The sequence below is a fragment of the Apteryx rowi genome, unplaced genomic scaffold (genome assembly GCF_003343035.1).
Source record: "Apteryx rowi isolate R43461 unplaced genomic scaffold, aptRow1 scaffold_20, whole genome shotgun sequence".
NCBI classification, from domain to species: Eukaryota; Metazoa; Chordata; class Aves; order Apterygiformes; family Apterygidae; genus Apteryx; species Apteryx rowi.
The window spans coordinates 4,633,762-4,655,937 of record NW_020448308.1 but is presented as its reverse complement, the minus strand read 5'-3'; the positions used below and the strand labels follow the sequence as shown (position 1 = coordinate 4,655,937).

The following is a 22,176-nucleotide window of genomic DNA, read 5'->3' as shown; positions in this document are numbered from 1 at the left end:
CTTAAGAAACTAACTTAAGGTGGACAGCTACTGGCTGGTTAGGTGATACAATTTAAGAGGAAATCCACTCAATCTGTCTGAAATTCTGGCTCCCAAGCCATATTAGAATAAGCAACCTCAAAGGCACCAGGTCATCCTAGCAGCAACTGGCTGCACAGTTTACAAATACAAACATTGCTTTTTTGTTAAATGTCTGCAGTCAGGATTTGACAGGTCGCCAAAACACCCAGATTCAGGCTGAGCTCATTACTTCTGAATTTTGGAACCTGTTCCACCTCCGCGGCGCTCTCAGTTCTTATTAGAGGAGGTCGCTTACCTCTCTCTGCCCTGGTGCACTCCTCTACAGAGGAGGGGATGATCTGCAACCCATGAGATGCAACAGCAATAACGGACAGTAGCACAGCATGGGGATCTACTGCTTAGAAACAGCAAGAATTTATAACGAACTCCCAAACGTTACATGGTGTGGCAGGCAACAGGAACCACGGCATGCTGCTGGCCTTGCATTGCTCAAATGCCATCAGAAAACCCACAGCCTAACCGCCGCTGAGGAACCTGTTCCGTAATTGCAAAATGGATTTAAATGTGTATGTGGATGAACCATAATATCAAAAAGAGAAGTGGAGATTTTAGACCACTACATTAACACTGAACAGAGGCACCACCCCGCGTGCTTTCAGGTGCTGAAAGACCAAATAGGAATCGCCACTGTCTGTGTTTTGTGTATATATAGCAAGAGAACTAATTAAACCAAATGTTTACATCACTTCTAATTATATTTCCAATAATAAATTAGAACACTCAGCCCATTAATTAAACAGTAGTACTGAAAGTCCAATTTCTTCTGTGCAGCAGCCGCATTTTTGAAAAAGGCTAATTTCAAAGCTTCTGCATTCACCGATAACTACTTAAAAAAAGCTTTTTCAAGGAGTTAAACTAATTGCATGCACTGTGAAACAAAAGAACTGCCAAGAACTGGCTCTCAGTTGGAGAGGAAAGGGACAATGTGGATATGGAAGAACAGGAAGAAAAATCTGAGTTGAGCTTGTGCGACAGACAGGATGAAGGGAACCGGTGGCAATAAAACATTTTACTTTAGAACATCACGTAGGAAAAGAAGACATCGTTAAGTTTAATCACAAAAACAGCTGAAGGAAAAAACCCCCCCTGCTTTTAGCCATTCATCTTAAAGCCCGGGGTTAGCAGGCATTGCCAGACTAATTCAGTTTCTCATACTATAATGTACTTAGAAGTTTACATTTCCATCCAGAAAGAGCAACAGGCAGTTGGTGCCATTTAAGAACAAATTGTGCACATTTAAGCAAGGCACCACCTAACCGCTAGGTGATGTTTAGCAGTGAGTGGATCAGCCACAGTTGCCTGATCTTTGTTTAAAGGCAAGGACATGCCAAACTACGGTTTTTATCCACCACAGTGACCCTCGCTGCTGGTTCCTAGGCATGGTGGCTCACCAAGTTGGCAGCTCAGGCTGTGATGAGCTTTGGGACTACTGAGTCTTGGCGAGGCTGGAAAATCCTGGGTGACCACATTGCGAGAACAGGATCTTTACGCACATTCCTGTCACTCGAACTATACAGCTTCTAGCAGAAAATGACCCTTCTTGAGCACACTAGACCCTCAGATACGCAATAAGGCTGCCGCAACTGAAGCGTCCTACAGCTTTAACTATCCACTTAGCTCCATCTCCATCTCCCACTCACTTGCCCTCATGACAACGTTAGCAGCAGGATACCACTAAACTCATTCTGCAGTTGGAGAATTAAAAACATAGAAAAGCTAAGAAATGTTCAACTCATATTGGAGGCCCATGGTAGAAGAGGGAACTGACACCCTGTTGTCTTAAGCCCTGACTGATGCTCTAGGTTTTGAGCCAGATTTGATGAGCTAATCCTTAAGATTTGACAAAAAACAGATCCTGTCTTGGGAACACTACCAGGAATGGGATTGCATGTTCCCAAGACCGAGGCAGCAGCAATATGATTTTGCTGTGAACTCCTAATATGTGTTTCTCACCTGAAAAGCAGCAACTGCAGTACCTCTCTCCCTCATAAAAAACTTCTCCCAAGTATGGACTGAATAAGCAGTGTGTAGGAGCTGAACTATTATTATCCGTAACGTTCACTGGATTAAAGAAACAAGGCTCCGTTTCCCAAATTGAGTTTACCAAAATCTCTCTGCTACAGCTCCAAGACGGGCTCCAAGGTAGCCGCAGGTCGGAGCAGTCTTTGTTTCAGCCGGGAAAACTCTGATGCTTAAATTAGAAATCTACTCAATGAATTAATCACCCCAAATAATTTGAGAAACCCTACTGTCTGGTGGGGGAGTTTTCTTCCGCTCCCTGCGCTCCTTTTTGATTCACGGGAGAAAATGGTTTTCACAGGCAGGCCTTTTGTTATGTAAATACCCGTGAGCACTTAATGTGATGGTCTTTATTGTGTTATATTTCATAGTTTTGATCTTAATGAACACACCTGCAGCGTTGAGCTTTCTTTGGTAACACTGACTGAAACTGCAGAGCAACCTTCAGAGGTTTCGCTTCTTGTATCCACAACGCGAACCAAGTGACCTGGAACGCTGGTGGATGGTAGCCTTAGAGGGCACTTGGGACCAAGAATTAAAGCACTTGTGTCGAGTATTTCTATGAAACGTTTGCACCTCTGCAGTGAGATGAAGGTCTGAAGGTCTGACTTGCCTTTGATGATATAGCAAACTGGCCAAACAGCAGCAGGGTATTAGGTCGCACAGGTTTGAGTCTTCACTTGTTGCTACGTGACCTTCTGTGCTCCTTCATCTCAATGCTATCTGAGCAGTTTGCTGTCACGCAGTGATTTCAAGCGGATTTAGGCACTTACACGTCTTTAGACATGCGGCCCAGCCTGATCAACAGTTCTTGTCTTAAACCCTGCGTTATGTGTAAGCACAGACAGCTTTAGTTTGGGGTAGTGATTTTAAAATAGACTGTTGGAAGGCATTGCCAACTCTTGAGTAATAAACATCTTGATGCCAGGACAGAAAATGGTGGAGCTAAGAGCTAGGACTGACTTAAATGGACCCAATTCAGCATTCTGGTACAACTGAGATGGATTCGTCTCACCTAACCTCACCCAAATCAAAGTTAAGCCTCTAAGTGTAAGACTTCTCCGCTCATCAGTGGAGAGCAACGGGCAGGAGCTATCCCACGTGTGGGAGGTGTGATGGGTCTCCTTCTGGGGTGCCTCTCTCTTTCTTCGGAGAGAATCTGAACGACAGCTTTAGCCTAGGAATTTAGCTTTCAGACATCTGCTACCTCCCCACCTCAGCTAGATTTTGCATATATAGAGCCGCAGCTCTGACGCGAAAAATGCAAACAAAAGCAGGAGGTTCAAGCCAGGTACATATATAAAAACCTGGCGACAACCAACCAGACTGTCGCTGGATGAAGCAAAAATTTCTAGAACAAGTGCCACCACTCTGTAGCTTTAGGGAAGCCTGGCCTGCTTTTGGCAAGGGAGGAAAACATCAAGATCATGCCATAATTCATAAAAAGACATGTGTCTTAAGATGGCTGTTCTACTTCGGACCTAAAAGCAAACTTGTTATATTTTCTCCTAAAAGATTACAAGAGAGAAGGACATTCTGATACGGGATTTGCATGAAGAGAAGATGACCACCAGGCATACAAGAACAGCAAGGAGATCACAGGATTTAGGTAAAAGACTAATGTGGGCATACAAGCAGAGAGAGGGGAAAAATGGACAGGAAAAGCTAGCAGGGAAATTGTTAAATTATCCCTGGAGCCTGCAGATCCTGAAAGCACTGCTCAGAGTCTGCACCGCTAGTTTTAACGATGATTGCATTTACACAGCTAGCACTGCATCCAGTTTTCTCTAAAGATCGGCATTTCAACCCTACGGCTACCAAGCCAGCAGCATTCCAGCTCTGCAAGGATGTTGCAGAGCTGGAATTACATAAAAGGCTGAATAGGCTCATAATCATCAACTTTCAGTATTTGACATCACTATTCCTCTAAAAGTTAAGAGATCTAGAGTAAATCTTGGAATCACGACTGTTAGTTTAGAATGAGCTTAAAATTAAGATAAGGAGCTTTTGGCTTGCTCCTGAAGTTTTGGAGGGGCAAAAGGACAGGTAGAAAACTACAGCTAAATCACTGCCACGTTGAAATGGCCAATTATCATCCCATCGGAAAGCACTCTTTGTTCTGTTTTCCAAGTTTGTATCTTCTACTCAGCAGGTAGAAAAAGAAAGGAAATGCCTTTAAAACGCCTTTGCTTGTTGTACGTTTTGTTCTGCTGGTTGGCTACTTGCTTTCAGCATTATTTACTCTTGCCTGGAAGATTTTTTTTTTTTAATGCTTTTACTCACAGCTCCGGCATGATTCTGGTAATTTCATCCAGCAAACAGCTCTTAGAGTAGCTGGAAAAAATCCTCCTTTTAATATGAGTTTTTTTAAACAAGCAGCTGGGCCTTATCATTTGAGAGCGCAGCCAACAGAGGCGTTGGGCATCTACGCTCCGTCCTGGAGCAGCCTCTGCCCGCTCCGGTTTGGTACTTTCCCCGCAGCCCGCGTGCAGTAAATCCTCACCTGAGGTCCCCAGCCATGGCACGGATACAGTATCGCTGTGTGGTTCTCTTGGGGGCCCTGGTCAAGACACACGTCTTTCGCCTTGTTGTTTCGAAGCTGTGGAAAGAAATATGGGGTTACGTGGCCCTGTCTTACCGGAGATGAGCTGCAGTAGAGTCACTGGCCTCTCTCATCAAGGAAAGAATATATGTTACTATGTCATTGGACATAATCAGGCACAGATCAGTGGTCCATATAATACTTTTTTTAATATAATAATCACCACTCAAGCCAACTTTCTGGATCACAGCTTTCTTTGTCTTTGGTCATGTGTGGTGGCGACAAATGTATTTTTAGACTGACAACAGTGTGTTGCCAGGAGCCTGGAATCAAGGCGGAATTGCTTATATTTCATCAAAAGGAAAATCCTGCAGTGCTCAACAAGCCAGAAAAAAAAAAATCTAGCATAAGGAACCCGTTTGAAGCACTGTACAGGTGCAGGAGAGACAGAGCTGGCAAACCAACGGGCCAGGTCTTCAAGGACACCCTTCGGAAGGAGCCCAAAACCCTGCTGAATTCATGCCGCAAAGTGAAATAACGACTGAAACCGAGTTACCGAGTCTGGTTGATGCCCAGATGTCTTCTCTGGAGTCTCCTCACACAGAGCAACTGAAATGAAGCACTGCCTTTCAAAAGATTGCTTTTGGGGGGGTTTAGCTGGAAGGCATTAAGTAACGCTGACGAGGAAATTTTCTTAAAGTTCATGCCCGTCTGGGGTGCTGGCTCTGTGCTTCAACAGGCCTCCTCAAAATGTCACTATGCCAGAAGTGATCTATTGCAACTGATTATTATTAGTTCCCATAAACGTCTGTCTTTATATTCCTACTACTGTCTCAAAGCCAACACATACTGAATCGTCTCCTTACTTTATCTCAGCCTTAAGCTGTTGCGACAATGTGCTGTGCCCTACAGAGACCATGTAAGGAATGAGGCTGAGGTTAAGTCAAAAGGCTTTATATAAAGACTGTGTATTAAAACTATATATTCAGCTGCTTAATCCCGGGAGTCAGTGGGTAATATAGATAATTTGGTATCAATTCAGTAAATAAGGTATTATAATATTCTACTGTATATGGATCTCCAAGATCAGAAATAAATCCCCAACTAGGCTTTTACAAGAAACTGCTAACACATTTATATACATTTATATAATTACACAGAAACAGTGGGGTTTGATTTACACTTATCTCCTTCAAGGTTATTTCTCATCAAAGCCTCACCAGTTGTAAATATTATCAGTCTGATCTAAAGAACCGGTTGGCTTTAATTACCTCGCCATAAGCAACGGTGTTGTTGTATCTTCTCATTTCTGGATAAACATGGTCCAGATACCACTGGAAATTTTTACACTTTAAGCTCTTCCTTAATGCTTTTCTCTCGGAGACATCCCCAATGTCAATACCTGGATTCTGAAAAATAAAGACACAGCACTTCACTGAACAGTTATTCTTATGGAAAAAAAAAAAAGAAAAAAAGAAAAAAAATGATTGCACTTCACTGATGTTCACTATTCCAAGCAGCTTGGAAGCTGCCATTGGTTGAGCAGCTCAGTGCAGAGGCCATGCCAGGGCATTTTGGCACGTGCTTCCAATGTGGAAATCGTCGTCACAGGACATCAAATGGAAGACCTGCATTTCACAGTCACTGTCAGGAGAAGTGTCCTCCTGCGGTATGTTTTGAAGGTGTTCTCCCGACAGCCACCAGACTGACACTGGGCACATTTAAGCTGTGGGAGGTGATTTAGAAAAGAGAACCCAAATGGAGAAGACAAAGGAAAAGATCCTGGAGGAAATACAAAAAAGCGCAGTGTAGCAAAGGAGAACCTTTTCATTGATTCCCAGAGGCTTTGGATCAGTCTCAAAAAGAGAGAATTTTCCAAAGGGCACAATGCCAAAGTATTTTTGAAAGATCTCACCTCTCATTTAGGAACTAACATACCGGATTTCCAAAAGAGCTTAAAAGCAAATGCAAATCGAGATTTAAAAGGCGGTCATGGGCTGAGTCCTGGAAAAGCAAACCCCTCTCTGTGCACTGAACACTAAAACATCTTTCCCCTACATGTGTGACTTTCCTAAGATGTGACTGAGAGGACAGCACAGTTAGAAAGGTATTAAACGGGGAGTGGGGGAGAAGGAAAGGTTTAAGATTCAAATATAATAAAGGTGGCAGATAGCTAAGAATAAAGGATAAAATTACAGGAGAATAAAAGTTTAGGCTGAACCTCAGAAAAACCTCTTGACAATTTGGACAATTATGCCGCGAAATAGTCTCCCTAGAGATACAGTGGAATCCCACTGCTCACGTTGATTTAAAAGCAGACAAAGCTACAATATCCATCCTGGTGGGAATAATCTTGCAGGAGCCAGGAGCACCGACTGAGGAGCGCAGGCCCTCTTTAACCTCTTATTCCATTATGGAATCTGGGGAACTAATGCACCAGCCAGGTGAAAGAAATTAAAGGCACAATGCAACCACTTTTATTCCTTTCTACAGGTGTCTGGGCTCCTATGCTTTTTTTAGCTCACGCTCTTGTCTTCTCCAGTGATCGTTAAATAGAGCTGGGAAAGCAATTTTCCATTACAACACTCGTAATGCTCTTCTAATGAATTATTCACTGTGCTTTAGAGAAGACACCACTTTAATGTGCTACTGGTAGCTCATAGGTAAAAGTAAACATGATTCAGTGCAGACAGGTAGGACAGTCTCAAATCTGAACGGGCGAAACGGGATGCTGAGCTAAGCAGGCCCACAAAGCAGTCAGAGCCTGAAATATGCAGTGCGTGGCTTTTGCTTCATTTTGTATACGGTAGCATTGCAAAATAATTCAATGAACCTTTGTATCTCACTGCACGATACCACCTGTCCAACAAGGCTTCTCTAAAATTAAATCCTCACAATTTAACTGATTAGAGCTATATAAAAATCCCACGTCTTTTTTTCAGGTTACTCGGATCCATTTCTCCAGACCCATCTCTGGTGTGGATTCCATGTGATGCTTCCTTTTCAGGATCCAACAGGACCTGCAGCTTCACATTTAATTTTAATCCCTTTCTGCTGCCCTCCAAAGCCTTTCCTTAGCAGAAACGTGGTGCCTCACCTCCAAAACCAGATCAGTCTAGGGACTGGGTGGGAACCGGCTATCGCTTACGATCCCTGCCCATGCGGGTTCGCATCTTGCAACCTATTTTTAAGAGAGATTTGAAATTACTCAGTCCTGCAAGCAACTCTCCCTTTCCAAATTCGTAGAGCGCTGCCCATCACAGCCAGCGCCCGCCTGCAGCTTGCCAGGTAAACAGCATCGCTTCCAGCCTCTGTTCACTTATTTCTCGATAACATACTAATCCAGGATGCTCCACCGCCCGCCGCACGTCAAACCAGGAACTTGGGCAGCTCATCGACCCTTCCCGGCTACCTGTTGCTCTCTAATGCAGCACAAAGTTGCTGCTACTGCGGCTCTAAATGCCAGTAAATCTCCGCAGAGGTAACCTTTCCCCAGAAAGCAGCGGCAGCTCATGTTTAAGGTTTCTCAAAACGCCTAGCTCCCAAGAACAGTGCTCCCAGGCAGGTCCACGACCGCAGTGGGATCAGATGCCGCCCTTACCGGCGGAAGCTCTTCGCCGGGGGTGTCACCTGCGAGGGGTGAACGCTTCGGGTTTGCTTTTTGCCACCAAAAGGGCAGAGGGAAATCACTGTTCACAAGGTGTCAGGCCACGGGTGTCAACATTTTTTCCTGCAAGCGAACGGCTCTGCAGGACACCCCTAGCCCCGGCCCCTGGGGAAGTCAGGACACGCTCTCGGGCTTCGTTATTCGGACATAGTCCATGCAAAGACTGAAGTTCTTGGATCTGTGTGAAGTCCTCCTGCAGCTTAGGGAGCTTTACACAGAAGTCCAGGGGATCACTTAGAGATCCAGCTGCAGGATCTAGCCCTCGGGCAAGGTCAGCCTGCCTTGCTGTCAGGAACCCACAGTTTTCCAGAGAAGATGCACCATGTTGCTACCAGGCAGGATTTACGTGAAAAATGACTTGTCAAATCTAAGAAAGTCTTAACATTTCTGTATGGAAATAAACGCCAAAGCTACCCAACCATGGTGTTTTTAGAGCAACAGCTTTTGGAACGGAATCTCATTTTGGGAATCGCCGTCCTCCTCTCCCCGTACTTCCAAAGACGGTTCCTAAGCGCCGCTGGCCTCTGTGCCGCTCTGCCGCAGGGCAGAGACCTGACTCCAAGCTCTGGGACGCGAACGGCCTGGGAACCCAGACCGGGCATTTTTGCAGGACGCCCTGTCTGCAATGAGTTCTAGAGAGCAACAACGTTGTGCTAGGCATAAAAATGCAGTTTGCAGTTGCCACAGGCCTGCACACGACATATACCTACCAGAGCTGCAGGAAAAAAAAGCTCATTTATTAATATCAGCATTGTTAGCAATTTTCTGTCAACGGATTTTACAGAAAGACTCCATCTGCAGAGCAGCGTAACAGCACAAACTCACACTGTGTAAACAGTGAACGAGGAGATAAACATTCTGCAATACAGGTTGAATTTTTAGAAATTGCACAACAGACATCAGCTGATGTAAACCCTATGAATTCCACCCAAGCCTGTAGTCTTTGGCAGCATCTCCATCAAAGCCGAGGGAGCTGGGCTGACTTCCCCAGCTGAGCGTCTGACCATCTGACTGATATTTCAGGCTCTCTTTCACATGGGGGCACTAAACGCTTTATAATTTAAGCTCTCAACCCAAAGAAGCGAAGACCAGGAGAAGGGAGCAAGGGCTGTACCTCCAGTGGCAGGTTCCACGCGATGTAGACGTGCGATTTGTAATCGTCCATCCACACCTCAGCAACTCGCAGGGCGTTGCGCTTGGTGTAGAAACCGATGTTGTTGTTGTAGGGCTTCTTCTTGCGCTCGATGTGAGCCACTCTCGAACACGGCAGGACCTCCATGCTGCCCCCGCAGAGCCACACCTGGAAGGCAACAGGAGAGCATGGGCATCATGCACCAGCCTAAGGCTCTGCCATGAGCAGAGACGGTCCACGTACAAATTAAAGAGAAGGAAACGGTGGGTTTTGAGGTTTCTGTAATATGTGGAAGAGTGCTGAACATGGAAATGGGTAGCACTGTCGGTAGTCAACACCGAGTGGCCTGATTGCCTTTATTCCAACCACGCACGATGGCAAGTCACATGCAAGGAAACTTTAACTAGTGCTCACAGCAAAACACATATTGACTTCAACGGGATCAGGACTCTATCCAGCACCTGGTATTAATGTTTCACGGGATTGGGTGCTGAGTTAACAAGGAGGTTTCTACTAAACAGAAAGGATCAGCGACTGGAGTATTTGAAACAATTGCAAGATCTTGCTCTGCATAAGGGATGACTCAGTGAAACATATGGCAGGGACAGATTTCTTCCACTTGAAAACATTTGTTCATTATTTTTTCTTTCACATGCTGTTTAAAATTCCCTTAAATCACAGTTTACAAGTTAATAAAATATTTTCAGATCTTCTTGTTATCTCACGGAAATGGAATTCGCATAGATGCACCACACCTGAGTTCTTCACTCCCTGCTTGCCTTCACCAACAAATTATTTATCTTAAATTAATAAAGACCTGTATCCAGGCCACCAGGCAACTGTTATAAATACATATGCCAAGTAAGCCTAATAATCCCAGTTTCGCCTATTTTGCAGTCTGCTGTTACATTATCATTTTGCACAGTTGTTATAACACCCATAGTTTCCGGGATCTCTTCCAGGCCCACCACCTTTTATCCCATCTGTGTTCCCTAAATTTTATTGACCCCATTCAATATGCTCTCCCAGCACCACTGTGAGCCACACTCTCCATGCCAGACTGCCTGGATCAGATTCTGGTCCCTGTTAGTGAGAAAAACCCAAACTCCCTCCCCATTTGACTCACTAAAGAAGAAGGGCAACCCGACAACATGCCATGTCGAGCAACAGGTAAGATCCACCATTCAAAAACCACCTCTGCTCCGTCCTGTGCAAATAATGTCCAAATCACATGGGCGAGACACTTTAAATAAGTCATCGTAGAAAAGATATTACTGACAGGTAACCATTCGTAAGCTCTATAACAGCTGCCCGTCTTCTTTTATAAAATGATTGATTTAGCACACAACATGCTTGTATGTGCATTTTCAAAGCATAGGTAAAACAAGTAATAGGCGGTATAGCAAGTAAAATTCTCTGCTTGCTGTAATCATGATATTCATACTGTCACCACTTACATTACCCTAGTTTACAGGAACCCACCTCCTAAAACCAGGTCCCATTTTATTAGGTGCTGCATAAACACAACAAAAACCATCCAGTCTTACCCCTGTTCTGCCGTTAGACCTTTCTGAGCGCTTCGGACATAACGTCGTACCTCCAGAAAGAAGCCAGAGTTGAACTCGTGGGCATGCCCATCCTTCCTGCTGAGCCTCAACCAGGCATGCGCCTAGCTAGCTTATTCCAAGAGATTTGCTTGAAAAGTTGCAGCAGGCTACACATTGCCAGAGCAAACAATGAGTAGATAAGGTAGGTCTAAAAACCCAGATTTTTTTTGAAGAAATATCCCCAAGGCAATATTTTGACAGAAAATGCCCGTGTTTCTTGCCCAATCAGTTCTTTGGTTTCTTAATGTCTGGATGAAATAGGGACTCTGTCCATTGCCAGCGGGTGTTCCCAAAGCTGTTGGGTGCCTGGCTGGCTCACCACCACCCGAAAGGCTGAATAAAACTGCAAGTGGCGCTGTCTTGAAAGCTCCCTACCACCATCTCTGGTTTTCAGGGACTGGGGGAGAATTTTGCTCCATTTGGGGGGAATTTGTCCTGATTTGATCCTACTTACTTCTACAAACTTGAAAGTCTTCACTGAGTTAACTTGTCATTTCTCAGGAAGCTTCCCTGTATTGGTAAGGCAGAGACATTGACTTTCCATGTTTTATCTAAATAACTCATATGGTTTTATACTAGACACCATAGATTTTTTTTTTGAGCATCTGTACAAAGTATCTGGAAATACACACATTGTGATAAACTGAGGGAGAAAGCGTGCTGGGTTTTGTGCAAAAGTATTGATTATATACTTATCCACAAACCAGGTCCAGAGAGATCAATACAAATTTAATTTAAAAAAGGCAACTATGCTAGGAAAGAACATACTTCTATCTCCTAAACAAATCCTAAATTGCCATTATAAAGAAAAAAAATCTAACTGCCTTTACAAGGCATTTATATTCTACCAGCAACAACGGGAGCAAAGAAAACTATTACAGGGGAAATAGTCAAGTCGTACATGGTGTTGCTATCCTCCTTGTACAGATGAGTAAAGCAGGACCCAAGGAAGAAGTCACTTATTCCTGGGTGACCCTGCAATGACATTTTTGTTCCTGCTGACAAGCAGAACCACACGTGAACAGTTCCACCAAAATGGTCCGATGCGACAGGACAGGGACTGCAGCCCAGGAGCTTTCCCTTGTGTATGAAGCATGAGATAGCCTTCACCTCGTGGTGAACATCACTGAGAAAGGTCCCAGACTTCATTTTCTTGGCTCCAAAGTGAAGTGAGCCACGGCAAGGGCTCAGGGGACTATATATAGTTTTTTCCAACTAGGCTGGAAGTCATTGCTTTCCTGATGCCCTGAACATGCTGCCAGACAGAGGCACACCTCCAGTGCCACCAAGCCAGCAAAAAAAGAACAGTTATCACCCATCTGCAGAGCCACAGGAGCAGCCGGTGGGTGCTCTCAGCTCCCGGCAAGGTCAAGACGCCCCCAGTCACCGGGCAGATGCCAACGGAGCAAGTGCCCGAGAGGAAAAGGTCAGCAGTTGCACCTCGGCTGCCAAAGCAGTGTCACCGTCAACCTCAGCACCTCAATCATTTTTGTTCACACGCTGTAGCCAGAGATCAAACTCAGTCGCTCCCACACGTGTACAAAGGTGGTTACCTGATTTCCTGAACTGCAATAGCACCACTGCTTGGGCACTCAGCCCTTTAGGACAGATTTGTTTGCATTGCTGAGAATTTCTTTGGGAAGCAACCTTCATTTATGTCCCTCTGGAGTGGCCTTCTGTCCCACTAAAAATCTTGAATGAATAGATGGGCTTCCTGATAAGATTTTCCCCATGAATTGTGGGGGAAAAAAGAAAAAGTCATACTCATAGCAAATAAACCTACAATCCCTTAAGATATTGACTGTAACTAGTTATGTTAACTGGATAATCAGTCCAGCATGGCCTTTCTACTAATTCCTTGGAGAACTGTCTCCATTTCTTAGAAGACGGGTAATCAAGAGCAGCACAATATTAAGACCAACGAGAAAAACAAGGTATTTTCAAATGTATGCAAGTTTTGCCTGTTACTACTACTTGTTACAAAAGCTCAATCACTTTCTAAAATATGCACGGAGAGCGTGTAAATGCATGCTCCAAGACTCAAGATAGTGCCTGTAAGACAGCGGATTGAATATGAAGTCACAAGTTTCCCGGTTGCTTCCTGACAGAAAGAATCAAATTGCAACACAACTATCAGCTTGCCACTCATCCGCCCATAACGAGACACAGAACCAAAAATAGAAGCATTCCCCTCCACTAAACGACGGTGACTCAATAACTTCTTCTCCACCAGTCCAAACACAGGAGTACTCAAACATACACAAAGACGCTGGGATTTATAAATAACCCGTTAACTTCTATCGAAGAAATCCCAGGGAAACGAACAGCCGACAAATCCATCACCCAGAGATCTTTGATGCGTTTCACGAAAAGCTGGGGCGTGATTCCTTCGCCGTTATTTCGCGAGCAAAACGCGATTGCCGCCCGGCTTCAATAAGGAAAACTGGCAATTCCTCTCAAGCAGTGAAACATGTGAGCAGAGCTGAAAACGCAACCAGCCATCCACCTCCTAGAAACATTTGCTTCTTTGGGGGCAAATTTTGCTTAGCCTAAGATGACCCAAGATTATATCACCTGGCTTCATGCGAGGGGGGCGGCTCAGCTTTGCTTTCCAAGCACCCTCCAGGAGCACGATGCTTGCACCAGCGCGCTAACGCATTCCCGAAACGGCAGGCATCCTAGTGACGTGCGTCATGCATGACCGAATTCGGATTCGGCGTCCTGCAATACGGGTGCACGGGCGCCAGCGTAAGCGTGCAAGCACTCAGCAAGACGCAACGGCAACGTACTCCCCCTCCGTCCACCCAAGACGTCGGCATCTGCCCCACCATCATCCTTCAGGCCACCACGTGCAAAACGCAAGAGCTGTTTTTAGGTCGCTCTTGCAGCGACGGGGAGCGCTTTATACCCTTCATTTCTAACGGCAGCTGGGAAGCAAGCACCCGCGGCGTTTGCGAGCGTTGCCCACGTGCGACCGAGAGCAAGCCAGGAGCCGGAGCACCCTGGTGTTTGCCTGAGGGAAGTCCACGTCCTCGCTCCCAGTAATGGAGAGAGAATGGGAGGCTGCTTTCAAAACACAGTGTACAGATGTTCTTTTGTGCATATAATAAAGCCAGCCGAGAAGATGCCAATTTAACTTGACCAGCTCGTTCCAGTAGCCACAAAAAAAAAACGTTTCCAAAGTGTTAAGCAGCTCAGAGCAATTACTTTCCACCATCTCCTTTGCCCTCAAAAATATACTGCAACTACCAATTTGCTTCGCTCCTGGCCGACGAAAGCACCAATTACCCTCGAGAAGCACTAAGCACAATGATTTCTGACAATCTGCCTAACTTCAAAGGAGCCAGGCAGGCGGGAAGAGGTAACGGAGGAGGATATGGCACCCAGGAGGGCGCCGAAAGCCCACGGAGCCCCGTCCCATGCAGCACCCGGCTTGGGGGATCATCCGTCCTCCTGCTCCCGAGCCTCAGTGTCCGCTGCCTTTTCCTATCCCTTCCTCTCTGGCAGCAAAGCAGGAGATAAAATGATTAACTATTACTAGTATACTAATTACTAGTGTATTTTCATCGGAAAATGCTAATAAAGGGGCTGTTTGCCCTGGGATGTTAGAATAAGGCATGGCATCTCTCTCTTCTGTGGCACTTCTCCTCCCGTGGCCCCAAGTTTTACCAAGGCGTTCAGGCTTACCGTCATTTTTTGCCCAAAGCAAAGCCGGGTCAGAAAAAGAGAGAGAAGGACTTTTGTTAGCTCAGTAGCAAAACTAGGACTCGTCCTTCACCCTCTTCCAGCCTGCCGAGTCCCAGGCCCGCGTCCTGCACCTTCCTCTGCGAAAAACGACCATCTCCATACAGAAAAAAACATCCTATTGCCTCCCCTGCCCTTATATAACGCTGTGCTTCCTTTTCATCACGACGGTATCGCTAATGATAATAATAATAATAATAAAAAGTAAAAAAGGGACGGTGACTATTTTGGGTCCTGAACGCCGTGTTCTAGCTGGGGACAGGAGCGACGTCGGCAGTGAACACTGCCAGCTCCCGTTAAAAGCCCCTGACTTTAGTTGCTTCTAACTTGGCCAAATTGTAACTATTCAGACTGAAATATATATCCCAGAACAGCCACAGCGGGCCTGCAGTTAATGCAAAGAGACATGATGTCTCATGGTGTCAAGATGAGTCCGCAAGGCAAACTTTTCATCTCGGGATGTGTTGTGACAGAAAGAAACGGGGGGAAAAAAAAAAATGCTCCGAACTTTCATTACACAAACTCCAGGCTTTTTCAGCTGATAACTTCATTTCTAAGGTGATTAGCAAAAAGGTACCTTAATTAGCAACAGATTTCCCATTTAACAGCTTTGCCTTATCTTCCCCTCCCCACCCTCCTTTCTTATAAAAGCAACTTCATAGTTAAGGGAAAAACACAATTACCCAGGGCAGCTAAAATAATAAGGAATGGATCAGAACAAAGGCCTAAATAATACAATTGAGAAGCACGAAAAAAGGCAAGGAAGTAATCATTTCTCCATATGCTCCGTCTTACAGCTCCGAGATACGGCATCTTTCCAAATTATTCCTTTTCTCAAAAGAAACGATGCTTTTATATATACATTTCTGGCCCCACATTTCCAGCAACGTAGCAGTGAGAAAGAGAGAGACGTCGCTGCGAGCCTGTTAAATCCAAGTTTTGGTAAATACGCGTTTCCCTGCCATTATCTGATGCCTGTTTACAGGTTACAGTCAAAAGCTGCCCAGCTCTCACAGACAGCAAGGTGGATTATATTATGTATTATATCTGTGCTCTATATTATATGCTATAGGTTATATCTTTGTTTCTAAGTGCCGATTCAAGCACCTCTGCAGGTGGTCACAAACGTTGCTTGAAGAGGGTTGCATTTGTGCATTTTAATTCGGATACGTGAATTTTCACAGGTCACATCGCGAGAGGATTGGAGGGCTGGAGAACTTATATAAAAGCAGCGAACACACTGCCTCTGGCGCCATTTGGACACATGCAGCTAGCAAAGGTGCAGTGCTATATTTATAACCAACGCCAACAAGCAGACTAGTCGGATGACGCAACGTTTCTAAGCGCGTCAGTACATTGGCCATGGGACAAGGCAGCTCCGGCACTGATGGAGCTCAGCAAAAACCCTTCCCGTATCGGAAACCCTGGCACAACTTCATCTGATCACCTGCTAAGCTATCTCAGAAACCTCTGTGAAGAGAGACTGCGTCCTGGAGCAGAAACAGGAGAAGGATTTTTATTGCTAAACCTGTAGATTTGTTTTCTCTTCTAATGAGGCCAAGGAAACGCTGCCCAGGAGCATCTGGGCAAAGTATCCAGAGAAGGTGTGGTATTGAAGGGATGATACAAAATACATGATTTTCCCTCCTGAACAGACCATTTCTCAGGATGGTGGGAGAAGGGAATAATTTAAAACCATACATTTAAAACCATACATTTAAAACAATAAGCTTTTTTTTTTTTGGCATTCCTTCTGACACGTTTCATCCTCATGGATGATATGACTTTTGGCAGGTTCCTGTCTATGTTGTGTCATACCTGTAACAGTAATACCCGCATGACTATTAGCTTTTATGCTGCTACTACTAAATTCATTCCGTTGCTAGTGGCCACTTAAAAATACCAAATAAGAGGTGCACAACGCACACCGCAAAACCTACAGGAATACTAGGTAACAGTTAAAAGTTTTCAGCCTCTTACTGTGCAAGGAGCATAAACAGTTTAACATTTGACATATTGGAGATGTTAGAATAAGGCAAGCTTCATGCCAATGCAAAGCAGTGATTTCTCCTCTGTGCTGCCATAGTTCAAGGAGAATGATACATATACGCTGTAATTGCATTTGCACAAACTTGAGGCTTTTCCAATGAAAAATTTATGCTGCGCTTCTCCAGCAATCTCAACACAAACTGTTTTAAATAGTGCACCATTCCTGGCTACAATAGATATTGATTTGACTTTATCACCAACCGAAGATAAAATATTAAAGAAGGGGTTTGGCAGGAGGCTATATTTAAAACACCGAGGACAACACAGGGAGGATTAGCTGTAATGACAAGTGTCCAGGTACTCTTAGTTCGGAAACACTTCTAAAATGGAAATTTCCACTTCTCAGTTCACTGGGACTGCTGATTTAATTGCTGCAAAATGAAACTGGAGCAACCAGAGTGACTGCATAATGGACTATACCCTTGTCATCTTAATATCTCCAAAAGTTAATAAAAAGAAAAAAAAAAGGAATAGCATATGGATTTAAAACCACATCTTGCACATGCTTACTGAAACGGGAGAGAAGCTCTCACACCTGAACCCCCAGCCTTGGTCGGAGCTGTAGCCAATGCGTATCGTCTGTTCTTGCACGCTCAAGGACTGTGCACCTGCAGAGGCACAAAGCTGGAGTGGTTTGCAACCACTGTGGTATAAATCTAGATCCATCATAATAAGTTTAGTGCTAAAATTCCTCGGTACGCTGATGCTATCTGATCCGTCTTGGCAGCACGACAAGGACCTGATTATGTTGTAACAGCGTAATGCAAAGATTATTACAGACTCATAAAAGGAGAGTGCCTAAAAACAGTAGCAACAGTAAGTGCTAGCCCTTTTGGCATGGCAAGAACGTGCTGAGCTTTATACAACAATAGTACAGAAATTACCTGCAGGATTTGACCATAAGGTACTTGGAGGTCGGTCGTTTTTTGTTTTTATTGCCAGCAACATACCCAAATCGTCCTGATCTTATTTCCCTATTACGGTCTCTGCCAAAGTCATAAGAATAAAATAATGGAAATAGTTCAACATGATTTTTGATCCATTTTTCATGCAAAAACTCTTCAGAGAGAATTCTCCCCAGACCGCTCTTCAGACTAACACCATTCTGCTTTGGGAAAGGCAGGGGGGCGGGGGGAAGGCGTCAGCTACCGTTTTAACCAAAAGAGGCAGTTCTGAAACAGAATTATTTATGCAGAGAGAGGCAGGAGCGTGATAGAGCAATTTCTGAGCTGACAGCGCTGAGCTGTTTCCGGGCGTCTTAACTCCAGCACATCATGACTGTGGTTTTCGTTAGCTGCAATTATAGATATCCTCTCATCAAATGCCGACGGAGAATGTGATGGAAGGAAGCTGCGCTCTTTCACAGGTTCTCATAGACGGATACAATTTAATGCGACTCAGTCTGTCCCCTTTGCCGCAAATTGCTCAACTCATCAAAAAGAATAATGAGCTTAAAACTGGAACATGCAAATAGATAGGGAGTAAATGCATGGGATGTGTGTGTCTATTATTTAACGCAAATGCTTAGAACTGTGTGCAGACACACACACACACACAAGGTATTTTATGCCTTGTCAGTGCACCAAACTGACAATGTTTTCAAAGCCCTCGGATGTTTTCACTGCAATCTTTCTCATTTGTTAGGCTTGGAAAGGAGCTTGAACAACAGTGTTTGAACAAACCGTCAGGTTTCCCTACGGAGCTCTACCTTAGTTTGAGATTTTGCCCTGGAAAGGGTCCTGGCTGTCCTGCTGCACGGAGCTGGCCGTGTCACCCTGCCACCACCGAGGCACAAGGATGCTCCTCTGCCAGGAGGATCCCAAACCCCACAGGCAATGTCTCCTTAGACATTTCTGTTCCTGGGAAAAATACTCTGTTCTGGACTTTATGGCTATGTTTTAGTGGATCTGAGGTTAGACAAGAGGAAATGCTGAGAACCAATGTCCTAGTGCAAAACCTTTTTTCTCGGTCCTACTGAAAACAAGAACGATGCTACGTTTCCATAGACATCTGACTGCCGCTTTAGTTATTGCCCACAGGCAGCCCAGAGAAGGCGAGTGAAGTTTGGAAACTAGATGTTGTCTGCTTTAGAGAGGAGGAAGGGTCTGCTCCTTTTACCAAGGCAAGAACTCCTAGTCTGCCGGGCTGTAGCATGGCACTGCCCAATACGCTCCCCCTCGCAGCACCAAGTCTGCTGGAGACAGGCTCAACGTGTGCAAGTTTAAAATGTTAAAAAAGGTCCAAAGCAGATGGTTAGGGACCAGGGAGGCTCTGTCATATTTTTGCCACTCACACTGCCATCTGCTTATTTTCCATGGCAGGGTTAAAATCCCCTCTTCAGTGGAGTTGGCTTGTACTTTAAAATAATGAATGCTTTGCAACTCAAAGCGAGCGCAAAGGTTTCAAGCCTGAGCAATCACTGTGGCTCTGAAGCTATCATCAACAAAACCGCTGTAACTGATTGTCACAGACAGAATTCAACCTCAGTTAAAAAACTACTTTAAAATTCTGATACATGGGGAGGTAAAGCACTGTCTAAAGGCTCTCCAAGATTAATAAACTACTAACAGCGGCTCATGTGAATAGGGGTAGCCACCATCATCTGCTGAACACCACTCCTTCAAGTCTAGCCAACTCGTGCAACATTTCCCTTCAGGATAGGAAAAGCAGCTGAGCTGGAGCTGTGATTTTAACTCGGATGCTCTGTCTTTGGGAGCAGTGTTTGGAGTGGTAACTGTGGCGCAGCTGCTTGATCTATCCATGAAACTCTCCAAGGCCATCAAATTACCTTGGTGGCCCTCCATCTGGACTCTCGCTTTCATCTTCCAAAGTCTCCTGAGCACGCGACCAGGGCTCGTATTCACTTAGATTTTGGGTTGACAGAGACCATTGCATTTCCTTCATGCGGACATACCCCGAGCGCACGGCTACTGGCTCCAGAGGACTTGAAGGCGCTCACAGCAGCCAGGAATTCAACCCCTCAACTCTCACGCCAAAGCAACGGGCAAGACAATGGAGGCTGTAGAGCCAGCGGTGACACATCGGAAAGGGATGGAAATAAAAACGTGCCCGATGCAGGCAGGCAGCAGCGGGCAGAGTGGGGTTTGCTTCCTGCTGTACACACCGCCGTCTACAAACAGAGCTGCGCTCCTGTTTTTACGAGCAGTAACGTTAATTAGCGCTGCTCCTGTAAAACCTAATCCTGATTTAAGGCTTGCTTGGATTTCAAACATGAAGCCATGCTCTCCCTGAGATAACAGCACAACTCACATTGTCTTTATCAGAGTTAGGATTTGAGCCTGTCTCTGCAAGCAGCCACAGCAGTAGCTTTTTGCCAAAGGCATGGGGTTGTTTTTAAATCCACCTTTTAAGACCATTTACGTGGCCTTGGTTAGGAGTATCACAGACAGATTTGCATGCCTATGCGTTACCCCTTCCATGTTACAAAGGGCCTCGTGTTGGTGGCATGAAAGAGGGAAACACAGCCAGGAGTTTCCCAGCTGGATCTTCTTTACCAAAAGCTTCTGTTCTCTATCAACAGTGAACTTAGAGGTTTGGATTATTTATAATAAAGATTCACAGGGTACCTGCAAAAAATCCTCCTGATCTGGCATAAGCACTCCCTAAACCTACTTCAACTGAAAACAGCAAAGGCAGCACCTATTTACCGTCATGCTGCTTAGGGTTACCCAACTCCCTTGAACGAAAGCACTTTTGGTCACCGCTCCGTTGCTGCCACGGCGAGCCCTCGTGTCCCACCGCCGGGGCAGGAAACCGTCTTCCCCGGCCACACAAAAAGCATGTTGCTTCACATTAAGCCACATTGCAAATTGCTCCCTCGATCTGCAGGATCAAACTGCCAGGGTAGCAATCAAAATGGTTTTGAAATAGTACCTTTGCCGCTTGCAGACTCCATTAGCAGCACGCTGCAATGCTCTCCCACTTCCAAAACCTGAGCCACAAGGAGCCCGCTTCATCTACTGCTGTTTACTTTGGGGTCTGGTCACAGCATGGACACTACTTTGCTGAGCATCGCAGCTAATGATTTTTCATGCAGCAAACGCTGGCTCACTGCGGTGCTCATTATATTGCTCCTCTTCAGTGGAGTTTAATGGCAGTAAGACCCAAATGAAACGTTAGCTCTGCGCTCTCCCTGGATGACTTGGGCACGATTTGGCTGCCTAGGTGCAGAAAAGGCAGCACGAGCTACTATATTAGGATGCCACTTTGATCGTCTTTCCCAGAAGAGACTGCTAGTTGGGTGTCGGTGCAGTTACAGTATCTGGCCATTGCTCTGAGCGCCAGCTGAAGGTCAAGCTACGCCAAAGAAAAAGAAAAAGTTTGCTGTGAATCAGCAAGGCTGCTCTTGATGGGTCCACGCGGGAGCTTTATGCAAAACATAAAACACATGGACACACAACCAATGAGGTACTCATCTTTTTGTTTATGCTTATGAATAAAGCTGCAATAACCCAAGTTCCTTAATTTTCCGCTGCAGAAATATATATAAAGCAATCCTGGAATTACGTCAGGGAGCAGACGGGTAAGAAGGAGAGCTGTACCCTGTCAACCCCTACAGCACTAGCTGGCTGGGTGCATGTCTTCAAGCCACTGAGCTGTCTTCTTTCCTCCTGCATGCACCCTACAAAACAGCACACAGTGAGCCGTGGCTCTGTAACAGTATTTTGATTTCAAATGATCTGCATTATTCTGAACAGCAAAATATACCCTCAGACTCATTCCACTCAGCCACGATGCAGGAGAACAGGAGCACCCAGCACTGGAACAGGAGCCATGAGAGGTTGTGGAGCCTCCATCCTCCACCCCGACCGGGCACGGCCCTGAGAAACCTGATCCAACTTTGAAGCTAGGCCTGCCTTGAGCAGGACGTGACACTACAGACCTCCAAAGGTTCCTTCCAGCCTAAATTATTCTACAATTCCTGTACTGAGGTGCTTCAGTCAGATGTATGGAGCTCACAGTGAGATCATGGGGCTAGGTTAGAGAAGGTGTGAAATATTGTCTTCGTTCTTTTACTGACCAGCTTGACAAGTTATTTCTGTGCTATCTACCTTTGTTCTCCCCTTCTACGACTTGTGAAGTCTAACCGAGATATAATCTTACGAGGAGAGAGGCATTACAACACTTGTGGGTGGTTCCTGCTGCCACAGCAGTCTAACCTCAGCTGGTGCCCCTTGAAGATACTGGAATATAAGGAATCGTAATTTTGTACAGTAGGACTCTTGGAGCCACCTAAAACTTAAATATCTACTATTGTACTTTTCAAGCTTTTCTGATCTCTGAGTGCTTTGAAATTTTCCAGCTGAGGTGAAGA

The 22,176-nt window shown here is 45.2% G+C and overlaps 1 protein-coding gene across 1 annotated transcript in view; it reads right to left on the bottom strand.

Moving 5' to 3' along the window:
* GALNT17 (polypeptide N-acetylgalactosaminyltransferase 17) overlaps positions 1 to 22,176 on the bottom strand; it is a 210,379-nt gene that overhangs the window by 6,535 nt on the left and 181,668 nt on the right. The window contains exons 7-9 of the mRNA XM_026063703.1: positions 9,424 to 9,609; positions 5,914 to 6,051; positions 4,604 to 4,699 (exon numbers count right to left, since the gene is read on the bottom strand). Of these exons, the coding sequence (XP_025919488.1) occupies positions 4,604 to 4,699; positions 5,914 to 6,051; positions 9,424 to 9,609 (420 nt within the window). The remainder of the gene's footprint in view (positions 1 to 4,603; positions 4,700 to 5,913; positions 6,052 to 9,423; positions 9,610 to 22,176) is intronic.